General features: G+C 32.7%; 1 protein-coding gene across 1 annotated transcript in view; it reads left to right on the top strand.

Moving 5' to 3' along the window:
- Positions 1 to 17,387, top strand: part of LOC127702839 (uncharacterized) — a 91,729-nt gene that overhangs the window by 13,805 nt on the left and 60,537 nt on the right. The window contains exons 2-3 of the mRNA XM_052207142.1: positions 11,616 to 11,737; positions 15,059 to 15,249. Coding sequence (XP_052063102.1) covers positions 11,661 to 11,737; positions 15,059 to 15,249 — 268 coding nt within the window. The 5' untranslated portion in view covers positions 11,616 to 11,660. The remainder of the gene's footprint in view (positions 1 to 11,615; positions 11,738 to 15,058; positions 15,250 to 17,387) is intronic.

Raw genomic sequence — 17,387 nt, 5'->3', positions numbered from 1 at the left:
TTAATAACTTTCTTAAACTATCCTGGATTTGTACCAAACTTGGACAGAAGCTTGTTTATGATCATAAGATAATATCCAGAAGTAAATTTGTTAAAAAAAAAAATTTATTTTTCCGTATTTTACTTATAAATGGACTTAGTTTTTCTGCCAGGAAACAATACATTCACTCTGTGGTTAAAGTTTTTAAAATTTTAATAACTTTCTTAAACTATCCTGGATTTGTACCTAACATGGACAGAAGCTTGTTTATGATCATAAGATAGTATTCAGAAGTAAATTTGTTAAAAAAAAAAGTTCTTTTTTTCCGTATTTTACTTATAAATGGACTTAGTTTTTCTGCCAGGAAACAATACATTCACTCTGTGGTTAAAGTTTTTAAAATTTTAATAACTTTCTTAAACTATCCTGGATTTGTACCAAATTTTGGACAGAAGCTTGTTTATGATCAAAAGCTAGTATCTAGAAGGAAATTTTGTTAAAATTTGTACCTGTTTATCCGTATTTTACTTATAAATGGACTTAGTTTTTTTCCAGTTAACATTAAATACAGTCTGCAGTTAAAGTTTTTAAAACATTTATTAGATTCATAAACTATCCTGGATTTATACCAAACTTTGACATAAGCTTCTTACAATCAAAAGATAGTATCTAAAGGAATATTTTTATTGATTTTTTTCCTCATTTTTGTTGAGCCTGCAATTAACAGCAAAAGTAGGCGAGACACTGGGTTCCGCGGAACCCTTACGAATTTTTGTCTAGAAATCATCTAATTAAACATTGATATGACCTCTGAAGACTGCCGACGGTCAAAAACCCCGAAATAAACATAAATATAGATATAAATAGCGACCACGTCCAGTTGGATTTTTCTAGGTCTGTTTGATTTCATATTGTAGGTTAAAAAGTATGTCTATCATCCTTTCTACCTGTATAAGACTGATTTTTTGTGGATCAAATCAGTCAACCAAATGGTTCATCCTTGTTTCACTTTCAATGTTGACATTCTTTTCCTCTTAATAGCTGAATGCATGCGTAACCCATCTCCAGCAAAGGGGTTAAATTGAAAGTCACATGAATACGTATTTAATGAGGTCAAAATATTCACTTGAAAGTGAATAATTTATCAACGATATTTCTTAGTTTATTTTCACAAAATTGAACCAAATTGGCTGCTAAAAGGGAATTATTATTTCACTATTTCACTTTCATTAATGATTAAACAAAAAAGATCATATTTGAATTTTTTATTATACCTCGTAGCTAATGCCCGTTTAAAATGTAGGAATAAGAGGAATAAACCCCTTATATATGTAAGGATACCATTATCTTTGATTATGATGTGTATTTTTTTTGGGAAGTGCTACAGAAGGTGTAAAAATAAACTTAGTCGGGTCATCCTTCAGATGTTCCTCTCCCCATGCTTTTGTAAACATGGTATTGTTTTGATTAAAATGAAATTGACAAATCAAATACACCTACAACATGCTTGTGAATTAGCTTATAATCGACACATATTTTAAATTTAGATTGAAAACATATATTTCTAAACTGGTTTCACAATGTTTATGCACTGTGCTTACTAGTCATTGGTTCTCTACTTAACTATAATAATTGACTCAAAGGAAGGTGGTATCTTAACTAATACTGATTTCACGGTTCAGCTAGCAAGCAAGCTTACCAAAGATATTACCTTTACCTACACACTCAAGTCATTGTGCTGTAACAGAGAATACAAAAAAATGTGATATCTAGATAGTTATTTGCTACCAACATGACCAAACTATAAACTTGGGAGATCATTCTGACCTCTCCCATTTGTCCCCTATGATAGTTATACAGTGTCTGGTTTGTGTTTGGTGCATAACTTTGGTATTGTAGCACTTAGATTGACAAAAATTTGTATGCAGAAGCATCATACTGACCTTGACCTTCAATTTCAGAATTTACAGTATGCAAACCTCACACTTTGTTCCTGGGTCAGTATGATTCTTTTAGATTGACCTATCATTAAGTGTGTCAATTTAACACAGAGACAATGATTATATAAAATGAATGGCTGAAAACCAAAAATCTCAAAATGTCATTGCCTCAATGCTGAATTTCACAGCAGCAACTAAATGTATTACAGGGTTGTAAGTACCTCTACGAATCTACTAGTGTATATGAACTTTTTATTCCTGTTTACATATTGCCATTGTTGATTAAATCCTTTCATAAAAATTCATTTTCACTATTGTTGTATTGGTTTTAAGTTTGCTGTCTTATTTGAAATAGGAGATGTGGCATTAATTGCCAATGAAACAACTATCAACCAGAGTTCAAAGGAGGAAGATATATAAGCAATTATAGGTCACCATTCGGTCTTCAACAATGAGAAAAACCAATAACTTATAGTCGGCTATAAAAGGCCCCGATAGGCCTGAGAACACAGTTATTTCATAGTGCATTTCTTTTAGACAATAAAAATTCAAATTAAAAAAATCGCACCTGCTCTATCTCAAAATTTTTTTTACAGTGAAGTGTACTACTATTCAGACATACTAATTTTTGCCCTTTTTGAACTGGACCAAATCACTACTTAACATAAAGATTCAGTACCCAAATTTTTTTTAACATGTAATTTCATCCCCCTACTTAATACTTCATGCTTAAAATATCAAGAAATAAATTGAGAAAGTGTATGAAAACAATTAGCAAGTTTTACACTGTTAACACTAGGGACTATATTCGTAGACAACGAAAACCAAAGGACGATAACTGTGTCATCGGACTAATATGAAAATGTGAAACAATTCAACAGCTTTACTAATAACAATTCAATTAACAAAAAACAAATATGAAGGACATGAGTCAATAAAAAGTACTAAATCACAGGCCCCTGACATGGGATGGGTACATAAAGAATATAACAGAGCTTTCTGAGTATTGAATTATTAAATCTACAGGGAGGTTGCAATAAAAAATATAAAAACTTTACATGATAAAGATATGAAAAAAGGTGATTTTGATGATTGCTGATGAGACAATGATTTAGTAGCAAAGCTGTGATTAAATTCATATTTGAAATAATACACATCTACCGTTGCAAACTTTCCACAGGTGCTATCCAGTACTTTGATTGTCAACTAGTTATTGAATTTATAAATATCATTGATATGTCTGCCTATAATGTTTCTAGGTAAAGACTCTTAGCAACAGGTCTCTTTTTCCTCAACGCCATAATATTCAATTTGCAAGTAATTATGATTCATCCATCATGATCAGATATTTAAAAATTGAAACATACACGACAAGGAACACAAATCTAAATTACAAACAATTATAACATGCTTTGGATTTTGATTGTTTATAATGCTTCCATTAATCAGGAGATGAAAACGTAATCATATGAAAACTTATTTTGATTGGTTTATTATCGATGCTCATGGTTGTCTCTCAAGTGAAAAATTGACATGCTGTTTCATTGATGTATTATCCAAATCTCATTCATACTTTTAAATATATCTGTATTTAGAAACATAAGAACATCATTCTAAATTAATGTGGATTCATTAATTTTCGTAGGTATCAATTTTGGTGGACAGAGAAAAATAGACAGTTTGTGGGATACATCAATTCGTGGATCTCTGTTTGAATAATGATAATTAAAAGATAGAAAGTCACTGTAAAGGTTTTGAATTGTCAAATCCTGGCTTGGTCATTCTAGGTTGAAGTGTTCATTTAAAACTTGCAAGCGTGAAAAAGGCAAATAGTTATTTGTTTGCTTTACAATATTTTATAATTTCTTGTCAGAATTTTATAAGGTATTCAAATCCATTTGATGTACATCTTACGAATTTATTTTCAGGAATAAAAAGTTATTATACACCAGATATATAAGCAGTCATTAAAAAATTACTTCTGGGTTCATCCTTTAAAAATTTTTTTACGAAAAAAAAGTTTTGTCCTGAATTCAGTAAACAAAAATGCTTCAACGGTGATTTATTCAAATTTTATTTGAAAAGCAATTTGTGTCCTACTTACGCTACCTTATTAAAAGTTTGTCAATAATTTGAAAATGTCAAAGGTGCAAAATTTAGCATTCCTGTCATTAACAATATTACCTATGGGCAATGACCAATTCTTAATCCTATTGATTTTTAATCACCAATCAAGCAAATCATGACACGGTAATTGACAAATTTCAATTATTTTCCATGAACGAATTTAATCAATTTAAAAAAAGGAAATTCTCACTGATATTCTAAGAATTTTGTTATTGATTGATCAAAAAACTATTATATTTTATTTCAAAAACACGTTTTATGTAACCATGTTTATCGCAAGTTAACACTTTACAAAAATTGCACAACATTACCGAAAATAAACATCCGACTCAATACACACTTCTCAGTATTATTGTCCCCCGTGAAAATCGTTGCGGGAGACATGGAAATACCATCCGTTCATCTGTCTGTCTGTCCATCCGTCTGGTCTTGTTAGCGCAGGTGTACAGTTCTTGCCAGATTTTTATGAAACTTATATCATAGGTTTATATCAGCAATGTCTTGGACGAGTTTGAAAATCAGTGCAGATCAATTATTTTTAAAAGAGTTATGCCCCTTGGAAACATTAATTATATTGAAAATTGTATCGTTAACGCTCTCATGTGTACAATTCTTGAAAGATTTTTATGAAATTTATATCATAGATATAGGAAAATGTGGTATGAGTGCCAATGAGACAACTCTCCATCCAAGTCACAATTTGTAAAAGAAAACCATTATAGGTCAAAGTACCTTCAACACGGAGCATTGGCTCACACCGAACCACAAGCTATAAAGGGCTCCAAAATGACTAGTGTAAAACCATTCAAACAGGAAAAACCAACGGTCTAATCTATATAAAAAAAACGAGAAAACACTTATGAACCACATCAACAAACGACAACCACTGAACATCAGGTTCCAGACTAGGTTTATATTAGCAATGTCTTGGAGGAGTTCGAAAATCAGTGCTGATCAAGTATTTTTAAAAGAGTTATGGCCCTTAGAAACATTAGTTATATGGAAAATTGCATCGTTAGCTCTCTCATGTGTACAATTCTTGCCAGATTTTTTTTGAAACTTGTATCATAGGTTTAAATCAGCAATGTCTAGGATGAGTTCGAAAATCAGTGCTGATCAATTATTTTTTAAAGAGTTATTCCCCTTGGAAATTTTGTTTATATGGAAAATTGCATCATTAGCACTCTCATGTGTACAATTCTTGCCAGATTTTTTTTGAAACTTGTATCATAGGTTCATATCAGCAATGTCTAGGATGAGTTTGAAAATCAGTGCTGATCAATTATTATACCCCACGCAACGAGTTACGGAGGGTATAATGTTTTTGACCCGTCCGTCCGTCTGTACATCAGTCAGTCCGTCAGTCCTGTTTCTTGTCATCGCAACTCCTCTTAAACCACACAACAGAATTTCACGAAACCTTTTTAGATAATAAGGACATACTATGTAGCTGTGCATATCGACAGGAAATTACGATTCAATTTTTTTTCCAGGAGTTAAGCCCCTTTGAACTTATTTGCCCAATATACTACTGCAACCTTTTGTCATCGCAACTCCTCTCAAACCACACAACAGAATTTCATGAAACCTTTTCAGATAATAAGGACATACTATGTAGATGTGCATATCGACAGGAAATTACGATTCAATTTTTTTTCCAGGAGTTATGCCCCTTTGAACTTATTTGCCCAATATACTACTGCAACCTTTTGTCATCACAACTTCTCTCAAACCACACAACAGAATTTCATGAAACCTTTTCAGATAATAAGGACATACTACGTACATGTGCATATTGACAGGAAATTACGATTCAATTTTTTTTCCAGGAGTTATGCCCCTTTGAACTTACTTGCCCAATATACTACTGCAACCTTTTGTCATCGCAACTTCTCTCAAACCACACAACAGAATTTCATGAAACCTTTTCAGATTATAAGGACATACTACGTAGATGTGCATATCGACAGGAAATTACGATTCAATTTTTTTTTCCAGGAGTTACGCCCCTTTGAACTTATTTGCCCAATATACTACTGCAACCTTTTGTCATCGCAACTCCTCTCAAACCACACAACAGAATTTCATGAAAACTTTTCAGATAATAAGGACATACCAGGTAGATGTGCATATGGACAGGAAATTACGATTCAATTTTTTTTTCCAGGTGTTACGCCCCTTTGAACTTATTTGCCCAATATACTACTGCAACCTTTTGTCATCGCAACTCCTCTCAAACCACACAACAGAATTTCATGAAACCTTTTCAGATAATAAGGACATACTACGTAGATGTGCATATTGACAGGAAATTACGATTTAATTTTTTTTCCAGGAGTTACGCCCTTTGAACTTATTTGCCCAATATACTACTGCAACCTTTTGTCATCGCAACTCCTCTCAAACCACACAACAGAATTTCATGAAACCTTTTCAGATAATAAGGACATACTATGTAGATGTGCATATTGACAGGAAATTATGATTCAATTTTTTTTTCTTACACTTATTTTATTTCTCCAATAACAATGTGGGGACGTGGGGTATGTGAGTGTGCTCACTAAGGTTCTTTAATTTTTAGCTCACCTGACCTGAAAGGTCAAGTGAGCTTTTCTCATCACTTTGCGTCCGTCGTCCGTAAACTTTTACAAAAATCTTCTCCTCTGAAACTACTGGTCCAAATTTGACCAAACTTGGCCACAATCATCATTGGGGTATCTAGTTTAAAAAATGTGTCCGGTGACCCGGCCAACCAACCAAGATGGCCGCCATGGCTAAAAATAGAACATAGGGGTAAAATGTAGATTTTGGCATATATCTCTGAAACCAAAGCATTTAGAGCAAATCTGACATGGGGTAAAATTGTTTATCAGGTCAAGATCTATCTGCCCTGAAATTTTCAGATGAATCGGACAACCCGTTGTTGGGTTGCTGCCCCTGAATTGGTAATTTTAAGGAAATTTTGCCGTTTTTGGTTATTATCTTGAATATTATTATAGATAGAGATAAACTGTAAATAGCAATAATGTTCAGCAAAGTAAGATCTACAAATAAGTCAACATGACCAAAATGGTCAGTTGACCCCTTAAGGAGTTATTGCCCTTTATAGTCAATTTTTAACCATTTTTCGTAAATTTTTGTAATCTTTTACAAAAATCTTCTCCTCTGAAACTACTAAGACAAATTTAACCAAACTTGTCCACAATCATCATTAGAGTATCTAGTTTTAAAAATGTGTCTGATGACCCCGCCCGCGAACCAAGATGGCCGACATGGCTAAAAAATAGTACATAGGGTAAAATGCAGTTTTTGGCTCATATCTCTGAAACCAAAGCATTTAGAGCAAATCTGATGAGGATAAAATTGTTCATTAGGTTAAGATCTATCTGCCCTGAAATTTTCAGACCAATCAGGCAACCCGTTGTTGGGTTGCTGCCCCTGAATTGGTAATTTTAAGGAAATTTTGCCGTTTTTGGTTATTATCTTGAATATTATTATAGATAGAGATAAACTGTAAACAGCAATAATGTTCAGCAAAGTAAGATCTACAAATAAGTCAACATGACCAAAATGGTCAGTTGACCCCTTAAGGAGTTATTGCCCTTTATAGTCAATTTTTAACCATTTTTCGTAAATTTTTGTAATCTTTTACAAAAATCTTCTCCTCTGAAACTACTAAGACAAATTTAACCAAACTTGTCCACAATCATCATTAGGGTATCTAGTTTAAAAAATGTGTCCGATGACCCCGCCCGCGAACCAAGATGGCCGACATGGCTAAAAAATAGTACATAGGGTAAAATGCAGTTTTTGGCTCATATCTCTGAAACCAAAGCATTTAGAGCAAATCTGATGAGGATAAAATTGTTCATTAGGTCAAGATCTATCTGCCCAGAAATTTTCAGACCAATCAGGCAACCCGTTGCTGGGTTGCTGCCCCTGAATTGGTAATTTTAAGGAAATTTTGCCGTTTTTGGTTATTATCTTGAATATTATTATAGATATCATAGAGATAAACTGTAAACAGCAATAATGTTCAGCAAAGTAAGATCTACAAATAAGTCAACATGACCAAAATGGTCAGTTGACCCCTTAAGGAGTTATTGCCCTTTATAGTCAATTTTTAACCATTTTTCGTAAATTTTTGTGATTTTTTACAAAAATTTTCTCCTCTGAAACTACTAAGACAAATTTAACCAAACTTGTCCACAATCATCATTAGAGTATCTAGTTTAAAAAATGTGTCCGATGACCCCGCTCGCGAACCAAGATGGCCGACATGGCTAAAAAATAGTACATAGGGTAAAATGCAGTTTTTGGCTCATATCTCTGAAACCAAAGCATTTAGAGCAAATCTGATGAGGATAAAATTGTTCATTAGGTCAAGATCTATCTGCCCTGAAATTTTCAGACCAATCAGGCAACCCGTTGTTGGGTTGCTGCCCCTGAATTGGTAATTTTAAGAAAATTTTGCAGCTTTTGGTTATTATCTTGAATATTATTATAGATAGAGATAAACTGTAAACAGCAATAATGTACAGCAAAGTTAGATCTACAAATAAGGCAACATGACCAAAATTGTCAATTGACCCCTTAAGGAGTTATTGCCCTTTATAGTCAATTTTTTACAATTTTCATAAATTTTGTAAATTTTTGTAAATTTTTACAAAGTATTTTCCACTGTAATTACCGGGCCAAGTTCATTATAGATAGAGATAGTAGTAAGGAGCAAGAATGTTCAGTAAAGTAAGATCTACAAACACATCACCATCACCAAAACACAATTTTGTCATGAATCCATCTGTGTCCTTTGTTTAATATGCACGTAGACCAAGGTGAGCGACACAGGCTCTTTAGAGCCTCTAGTTTATTAAATAATAAGAGTTATTCCCCTTGGAAATTTTGTTTATATGGAAAATTGCATCATTAGCACTCTCATGTGTACAATTCTTGCCAGAATTTTATGAAACTTGTATCATAGGTTTATATCATCCATGTTTTTGATGAGTTCGAAAATCAGTGCCATCAATTATTTTTAAAAGAGTTATGCCCTTGAAAATATTTATTATTTGGAAAATTGTGTGATAGCACTCTCATGTGTACAATTCTTGCCAGATTTTTATGAAATTTATATTGTAGGTTTATATCATCAACGGCTCCCACGAATTTGAAAATTAGTGCCGATCAATTATTTTTAAAAGAGTTATGTCCCTTGGAAATATTGATTATATGGAAAATTGCATTGTTAGCGCTCTCATGTGTACAATTCTTGCCAGAATTTTATGAAACTTATATCATAGGTTTATATCAGCAATGTCTTTGACACTTTCGAAAATAAGTGCTGAACAAATGTTTTTAATGAGTCATGCCCCTTAGAAAAATTAAATATAAGGGAAATAGCATTGACGTTACGCACGTTATTGTGTCAATACCGTGTAATCAACCAGTCCACACTAATAAACAGCTTTTCTATAAAATCATAACGGTGAAGTTATATAATTTTTTTATCCATAGACTAGACTGGTAAAAACTATTCCGAAAAAAAACTACAAACTGTTTTATCATATTTTACAATAGTCTAAAATAAGGACAACATATTGACAAAACGTCCAAAATATGCGTGTCAGACGTAACAGACTATACGCATAATAACTTTAGCAGGGGTGTTTGTGTTCTTCAAAACAGTGTTATATCCGCGAAAATTCGAATGAATGATATGCTTTATATATAAAGTATAACAATATTACTGAATATGCGTTCCTGTAACAACCAACATTATTTTTTGGCAAAAACAAAAAGTGTCCATTATGGTCAGATTTAGGAAAATCTTAAGTTATCAAAATTTATAGGTTTCAAAATGTAAGATTATATGAAATTTCGTTTGTGTAAATTATGCTCACAAAAGTACATATATAGACCATTTCAAAATCGAATTTTTGCAGCACTCACACCACATGTAAAAAGGCAACGGCTTCTGGCAAATGTCTTGCAATATGTCCAATGTCGGATTTCGCCGCTTTTTACAAATAAACTGTCATTTGCGACGTTATTATTGAAAATTGAGATTTGTTGCATGCTAAATATTGCTTTTCTGTAATTGTACATTAACTCTACGAAACAGCTACATACTTTTTGATAATTTGCGTAGTCAAAACGACTTCGTTTTTCAAAGAAATGAAATGTTTTGCAAGTTTGTCCACTGGACGATTTTCATACGTTTTGAACGTTGTAAATTCGGGACGCTATTTATGGTGGATCATCTGTATATATTTCTTCAGATAGAATTTTTTTGATAGTCAGATACTATCAAAAAGACCACAAAGTATTTAAAAAAATCCGATGCCTGGGGTTGTTCGTTTAGATGAAGTTCTTTAGTTGTGAAAAAATTGTGTATTACGAGAGGATAAAAAATTATCTTTTTCGATTCAAATTTTCAAATTTGGGGAGCGTAAAACTGCGATTTTTTTTATTTCTCTGCAATAAGATTCATATGTATAGAACTTGAAAGTAAAAATAAAATTGGACCTGAAGCGTGGCTATATACCTCTCCATATCATACAAGGCTTGTAAACATATGAGATGAATATAATTAACCTTTTTTCTGACAATCGTTTCATCGCTTAATCTAATTGTTCCGTTATTAAAGAAAGTACAGTGAATTTTATAAGCAAGACCCGTTTAACTTGTAATTCCCGACAAACATTTTTTAATTAAATCAAAATATATATCTTCTTCCTTTTCGGATCAATATGGGGAAACATTGCATTTTATTACCTTTTATGTCAATTGGTCTCTGGTAGAGAGTTGTCTCATTGGCACTCATCATACCATATATAGCTTCTGTTTCATATAGACTTATGCATTACCCAAATACGATATATTTTGTTGTTTGTTGCTTACGTTACTTTCAGTGGGAAATATTTCATGCATAGAAATTGCAAGCGAAATAAAAAAATATCCCCAATATAATCATGATAATAATTAATCGCCGTAAAACGTAAAAAAAAATGACATTACCATTTGAGACGCAATATCGTGCGTAACGTCATTTCATTTGCTCTGAAGCCTTCATTTCTTTAAGAAATTTATAAATTGTTTTAAAGAACAAAAAAAAATTTTTTTTAGTTATTGTCCTTGGTTAGATAAGATACGTGCAAAGTGTGGGACATTGGAACTCTGTTCTTTTATTCTTCTTTGAATTCTTAAATTCGTGCTTTGCTGTGACCCATGAAACCCACGAACATTGGTATACCACGAATAAAAATCAATCCACAGTACTTGCCCATTTTGAGTTAAATTTTGACAGAAAAATATGAAGAAATACTTTATAATAAATCCTTGTTTTGTTGTGATTGGATGAAAACATGACTGCTGGCATGGAGGAGACTTGGTTTTTGTTGTCTATTAAAATTGTTGGTAATTTTCACGTACATGTATCTTCTGTTTTGAAACATTAAGATCAAGCAAGAAGACACAACGTGACCATAGGGTGATATGACCTTGACATGTACTTTATTTTACTTTGTGACAGGAAATTAGTTCAATACAAATTTTATACTTGAATTTCAGTTCAAAAAGACATAGCGAGAGAAGATCTATTATAGCTGCTAGAATATGGAAGACAGCAGAATTTTCCACCTTCGTAGAATTGGTCCGTCCAAAACACTCCCCATAGCTGTGGATCACATGGAGTATGTATGAAATATTCAGTAGATTCGAAACACTTTAAGCGAAATGCAATGAGTGTGGTTGTAGTTAATACCCGACCACTAAATGCATCCTTGTACACTAGAAATTGATGTTGACTGGCTGCCATAGATGTATTTACACTTTGTATGCAAATTTATTCGCCAGGACATAAAACCACACAGGTTCCATGCAAAATATTGCATCACAATTTAAAACATTTGACATCATAATCTAAAAATGATTGTTGCATGACGCCAAAAGGTTTTTCGGAGACCGCTCTAGGATCAATCGTAGATGAAATTCAGCTAAATACCAAAAGTGGTAATATGTCTATTGAATTGTTCATTGCAACAGTAGAAAATCATGACACGAATCTAGTTTGTGTTGCTGCATATTGCTGTTTAGTATTGTCAATCCTAACTAGATCTCAGGATGAGAATAATATTTTTGGAGTGCAAATTAATATGGTATTTGTGAACAGTGATATCTGGCTTTGTTACCTACATTGTATATATTGGATATGAAGTGCTGATTGAAGAACTTAAGATTAAAGGTTTATTCTTTGGTATTTTACTATGGTTAAAGGTACAGAATATTAACAGTGTGATGGTACACATCTGGTTAGGCTTTTGTTGGAAATATTCATAAATAGAAATTTAAGCCTTTGACGGAGAACATTTTATTACATTTTTGTATGGCCTCCCGACAAAATTTTAGGGGCATATAATGCTACCCCTGTCCATCCTTCCATCCCACATAGGGTATGTGGTTTGTCAGGTTTACACCTCCTACAAGCAAGAACTTTGATATTAAATAGGGTGTTATTATGTATAGTTAAGGTGTGCATATTGTCAGGATTTAGATTTTTCAAAATATTAGACAAATGACAGATGGTTGAGCTTTGTAATTTTAATGCACCCATCCCAGCGGAGGGGGCATTAAGTGTTACCCTTGTCAGTCTGTAGGTCTGTCTGTATGTACGTCCCAAAATTAGTTTCTGTTCTCTAACGTTAGTTTGCCTCAACCAAATGTTATGAAACTTAATACACAATGCTTATTACCACAAAACACAGATCAAATTTGAATTTGGGTGGCGTCACTTTTACTGTTCTAGAGTTATGCCCCTTGAAAAATGGAAAAATTGCTCGTTTCCGTTCTCTAACTTTAGTTTGCCTCAACCAAATGTTATGAAACATATACACAATGCTTATTACCACAAAACTCAGATCAAGTTCGAATTTGGGTGGCATCACTTTTACCTTTCTTGAGTTATGTCTCAAGTGATGCAACTAATCGATGCACCTGTCGGACCTGGTGGACCTGGTGGGCAGAATTTTAGAGGGTCCGGCAAATGACGTCTTTGTGTCAGACCCAATGACCGGCAAATATTTTTACTGTTTGGGGAAGTCAAAATTGAAATTTCTGTTGGTTCTTGTAACCTTGGCTTCCAAATTAATAATGTAGTTGAAAGGCATTGAAAACCGAAAGTTCTAATGACACATTTATTGCCGGTAATAGGTAAACGTGCTGATGTTAACATATTTCGATCTTCTTTGCGTTTATCCTATTAGCGTAAGTCATGTGATCATAATTATTTTCGTATTTCTCAGGATTTATTATTTCACATAGCAATGAAAACGAAAGTAAATTTCCGGTAAAAATATTGAGTAGAAACATGTTTTCAGCTTCTTTTTGATAGCTGAGGGATAATTTTGATGATTACAAGACTCAGCAAGTGTTATCAGACGCGTTCCTGGGACGCACGGTTCATGTAATGGCGCGTCCATGGCGCGAATAAGGTCACCATAACAAGAACATTATTAGTATGAAAAAACGAGTTTCGTCTCCATATGACACATCAGTGGTGCATGAACAGTTGGAACAATAGATGGCCAAAATCAATTATGTAGTTGAAAAGCACTGAAAACCAAAAGTTCTATTAAGGGACAACTAATGTCGTAATGACCAGATTTAAGTAAATTATAAAATTAAACAAAAACAAGTATTATTTTAGTTTTCTAAGAGTGTTTTTTTCTTCATTTTAGTTAATGTATGAACATATTTATTCGTTTTGACGTACAAATGTAGCTTGCCACTGTCCTTGTTTTTGATCTAATTTTTCTTATGCCAATTATTGGCGTAACAACAATTAGATTATCTTGTGCCAAAGTACTCCTGTGAGGAATAACTCTTGGGTCATCATTTATGTATTAATATATTGAATAAACTACAATGTTTATGAATATGAATCACAGATTAAAATAATATATATATAACAAAATAAAAATAAATTATTCAAAAGCGTCTCATTTTATTTTTGAGTGAAAATATAGGTCTGGCAAAAACTTGATGGGTCTGGCAAAACTTACTACCCTGTAGGCCCCAATGTCTGACAGAAAAAAAAAACTGTTTGCATCTCTGTGTCTCTGTATAACGTTATATGCAAACGGGGATATCATTTGTGTCAAAGGGACACATTCTCCATTTATTTGGTAATATAAGGAAAGCAGGGAACATGGTTTTTCTACATTACTTCTACAGTTTTTAAGCTAGAACTTTTATATTATTGTGAGTACATATACTAAAGGTAGGCATATTGTCAGGATTTTGAATTTCTTCAAATTTTAAACTAGTGACAGAATGTTTAGCCTTCTTTGGCAGGGGCATCAAATGCGTTATTCAGACTATTCTAAATTGTACTTCAACATTACTGTTTAACTAAATTCAATGCTTGTGTTACTATATTCATGCATGCAATAGGGTTTCGTCTTTGTCTAGTTCTGTCTTTTGTAATTGTACACGAAAGTTGAGCTGGCTGATTTTTTGGATGTTGATTTGTTACGTTTCTACAAGCATAGCGTTCAGCTGACTTCAAAGTACATGCGACAGTTTAACAATAACCTTGACCTAAATTTTTAGATTTAGTTATAAGTGTTAAGATTTCCTGCTCTTGTCAGTTTCTCAGTGACTATGAGGAAAAAGGGAAGCTCTGTTTGAACTTTAGAATCATTATGATATGAATATGACAGCTTTAAAGGAAGTTGTCCTTGACTTCATTTTTATGTTTCATTCATCAAAGTTTATTTTTACCCTATAATTTTTCCTATATCATTTTGTTAGGCTGGTTGCAAAAGATGAAACAAACAATAAATATATTTTCCTAACAAACTGCTACATTAAAAAAAAATTGTATGCATTATTTTTGCAATTGTCAAACAGTGAACAAAAATGCAAGATTAAATATTCTGGTTTCAGGAAATACAATCTTGACAAAGATTTCTGGATTTTTAGTAATATACATTTACAATTTATGTATTTTACAGCTTTACCAACTCAGTCAGCATAATTGGACGAGGTAGAACTGCGGGGGTGGATTTTATCATTGATTCTGCAAATAGAAACAGAAGTTTGTATATATCCAGGATACATGCAAGGGTTGTTAAACAAGATAATAAACACATTCTGTACGATGACAGTCGTAATGGGGTTTTTGTTAACAACTCGAAAATTGGAGGTATGTAATAATATTTGTTTCTCAAAACATTTTGGAGTTATTATTGTTAACAGTTGAATAATGGGTACATATAAAAATAAGAAGATGTGGTTTGGTGGTATGATTGCCAATGAGACAACTCTCCTCCAGAGACCAAATGATGTAGAAGTTGTCAACTAGAGGTTACTGTACGGCCTTCAACAATCAGCAATACCCATACCTCATAGGAAGCTATAAAAGGCCCAGTAATAAAAAATGTAAAACAATTCAAAGGAAAAAATTAATAGCCTGATTTAAGTACAAAAAAATAAAAGAAAAACAAATATGATATACAGCAACAAACGACAACTACTGAATTACAGGCTCCTGACTTTGGGACAGGCACATACAGAATGTGGAAAAGATTTTTCTAACTTTTTATGACTAACAAACTGATACATCCAAATGCAGAAAACTAATTTAAAATTATGATTCTTATTGAATTTCAAGATATGGACTGAAAGGTTTTTGTCAAAATCTTGAAACATAATCCCTTTAAATACTTTTAAACAGATTACCAGTTCATATCCCTGCTTTGAGCCTACAAGGAAAGTCAGGAAAGCAAGCCATACCAATCCTTCCTTCTGTCATTAGCATCAATGTTGTCGATATTTAGGTTCAGTCTGTGGTCAAAGTTTTTTCAAACCTTCATGGCTGCTGTTTGTTTTTTAGCTCACATGGCTGAAAGGCCAAGTGAGCTTTTCTCATCACTTTGAGTCCGTCTTCCCTCGTCGTTGTCAGTTTACTTTTACAAAAATCTTCTCCTTTGAAACTACTGGGCCAAAATTTAACCAAACTTGGCCACAATCATCATTGGGGTATATAGTTTTAAAAATGTGTCCAACGACCCTGCCTGCCAACCAAGATGGCCAACATGGCTAAAAAATAGAACATAGAGGGTAAAATGCAAGTTTTGTCTATTACTTTGAAAACCGTTAAAAATAGAGAAATTCTGACTACAGCAAAATTGTTCATAATGTTGAGCTCTACCTATTGTCTATTTACGTCAAAACAATCAGACAACATAGGAGTTATTGCTATTAAAAGATGAATTTTACCATTTTTAAAAACTTTCCTCTTATCTCAAAAATTATAATAGATAGACATAAACTTTAAAAGGCAAAAATGATCTGCAAGACAAGATCTACAAATAAGTCAACATGACCAAAATCATCAGACGACTCCTAATTAGAGTTATTGCTCCTTAAAGGGGCATTAGCTACAAGATTTTAAAAAAATTAAAATTTAGCAGCCAATTTAATTTGGTTCAATTTTGTCAAAATAAGCTAAGAAACATGGCTGATGAATTATTCACTTGCAAGTGAATAATTTCAACCTACTTGAATCCGTATTCTTGTGACCTTCAGTTTAACCTCGTAGCTGGACATGGGTAACTCATGTATTCAGCTATGAAAAGGTAAAGAATGTCAACACTGAAAGTGAAACAAGGATGAACCATTTTGTTGACTGATTCGATCCACACAAAATCATTTTTATACAGGTAAAAACGATGATTAACATACTTTTTAACCTACAATATGAAATCAAACAGACTAAATCCAATTGCACATGGTCACTATCTGTTTATATTTATATTTATGTTTATATCATGTTATATGACCTTCGGCAGTCTTTGGAGGTCATCTCGATGGTTAATTAGATGTTGTCTAGACAAAAATACACACAAAATGTTGATACATATTATCGAGTCCATGCATTGTTAATGGTTTATTTTAGACTTTTTGTAATTTGGATATACGTTTTAGTATGTTATAAATCAATTATGAGAATTTGAGATTTTTATAAATTTTAGATTTTGCGTTTCCGAGTTGTGGGGTTTTATTCATTAAAAAAGGGGTGATTTTCCAGTTTTCAGAAAAAAACTCGAAAACATGAAACTTTGGTGAATTGTTTATATCTATTGACGTAAACTCCCTTTCGATTTTTATAAATTTTAGATTTTACGTTTCTGAGTTATGGGATTTTATTCATAAAAAAAAGGGGTGATTTTCCAGTTTTCGGACAATAACTCGAAAATGCTTTGAGCAGTTTTCATGAAACTTTGGTGACATGTTTATATCTGTTAAAACAACCTACCTTTAGTTTTTGTCTCGCTTTGA

The sequence above is a fragment of the Mytilus californianus genome, unplaced genomic scaffold, assembly GCF_021869535.1.
Source record: "Mytilus californianus isolate M0D057914Y unplaced genomic scaffold, xbMytCali1.0.p SCAF_5, whole genome shotgun sequence".
Lineage (NCBI taxonomy): Eukaryota > Metazoa > Mollusca > Bivalvia > Mytilida > Mytilidae > Mytilus > Mytilus californianus.
This window is presented reverse-complemented; position numbering and strand designations above follow the sequence as displayed.